Raw genomic sequence first — 1,315 nt, forward strand, 5'->3', positions numbered from 1 at the left:
GCAATGGATGGAGAGCAGCCCTGGGGAGAAGGACCTGGGGGTGCTGCAGGGGGAGAGGCTGGACGTGCTCCGGCCGTGTTCTCTGGCCCAAGAACCCCCCGTGCCCTGGGCTGATCCCACAGGGATGGGGGGCAGCAGGGCAGGGGGGATCTGCCCCTCTGCCCCCTCAGCTGAGACCTCTGCTGTTGCCCAGGGCTGGAGGCAGCTCTGCAGGGGGGTCTCAGCTGAGGGGGCAGAGGGGCAGATCCCCCCTGCCCTGCTGCCCACCATCCCTGTGGGATCAGCCCAGGGCACGGGGGGTTCTGGGGCCAGAGCACACGGATGGGTCCTGCCCAACCTCTCATCCACCAACACCCCCAAGTCCTTCTCCCCAGCACTGCTCCCAATCCATTCTCTGCCCAGGCTGTGTTTGTGCTGGGATTGTCCTGACTCACCCCCCAGGCTGTGCAGACTCTGTGTCCAGCTCAGCACACAATCCCTGCACTAAACCCACTAAAAAAGGAGCAGGGACCGGATAAATCCCTTCTCCATCCTGAGCAAGGGTCAGGCCCAGTCTTAGTTCAGAATTTGGTGGTGTAACAATCCAGTGAGAAGAGTCTACAGCAGATTCCTGGCACCTGCCCTGCTAGTCTGGTGAAACTTGTTGCTTTATCTGCTACAGATTCACCACCAGGTTCCTCTGGACACTCTGCCTAAATCCTCGTTCTTCCCAGAATTCACATACAAGGACAACCCTCTCCAAGCCCCGTTTTTGCATTAGAGGAGCTGCAGTAACTGCAGCAGCCTCAGCCACCGCCACTTCAGAGCCTTTAGGCCCAAGAACAACCACACTAAAAAGAACAGGCAGCCCGATTTTCCACAGAAAGGGGGTGTTTTATGTCCTTTCCTCCCATTTGCTACTCACGAGGTGCCGGACTGCAGGAAGGGGATGCGGACGCCCTCCACCACCACAACATTCTTCACTCCACTCTTGCCCAAGGTCTTCTTAGTCTTGGGCTGGGCTGCAAGGAGAGGAGGGATGTTGACAAGAAGATCAGCAAGTTTAACACAGACCCTGTAAAAACTACTAGAAAACTTGGGAACTTGTCCCCTTCTGGTGCATAAGTGAAAGGCAGGGAAGGAAGGACACCTGAGCTGGGATCTTAAAATCATGGAAGGGTTTGTGTGGGAAGGGACCTTAAAGCCCATCCAGTCCCACCCCTGCCATGGGCAGGGACACCTCCCACTAGCCCAGGTTGCTCCAAGCCCCGTCCAACCTGGTCTTGGACACTTCCAGGGATCCAGGGGCAGCCACAGTTTGTCTGGGTAACCTGTG

The 1,315-nt window shown here is 57.3% G+C and overlaps 1 protein-coding gene across 1 annotated transcript in view; it reads right to left on the reverse strand.

The window, feature by feature from the left end:
- Window positions 1–1,315, reverse strand: part of HADHB (hydroxyacyl-CoA dehydrogenase/3-ketoacyl-CoA thiolase/enoyl-CoA hydratase (trifunctional protein), beta subunit) — an 11,005-nt gene that overhangs the window by 7,672 nt on the left and 2,018 nt on the right. Inside the window, exon 4 of the mRNA XM_017839245.1 lies at window positions 903–1,001. Coding sequence (XP_017694734.1) covers window positions 903–1,001 — 99 coding nt within the window. The remainder of the gene's footprint in view (window positions 1–902; window positions 1,002–1,315) is intronic.

Source organism: Lepidothrix coronata, unplaced genomic scaffold (genome assembly GCF_001604755.1).
Source record: "Lepidothrix coronata isolate B3197 unplaced genomic scaffold, Lepidothrix_coronata-1.0 Scaffold391, whole genome shotgun sequence".
Taxonomy (NCBI): Eukaryota; Metazoa; Chordata; class Aves; order Passeriformes; family Pipridae; genus Lepidothrix; species Lepidothrix coronata.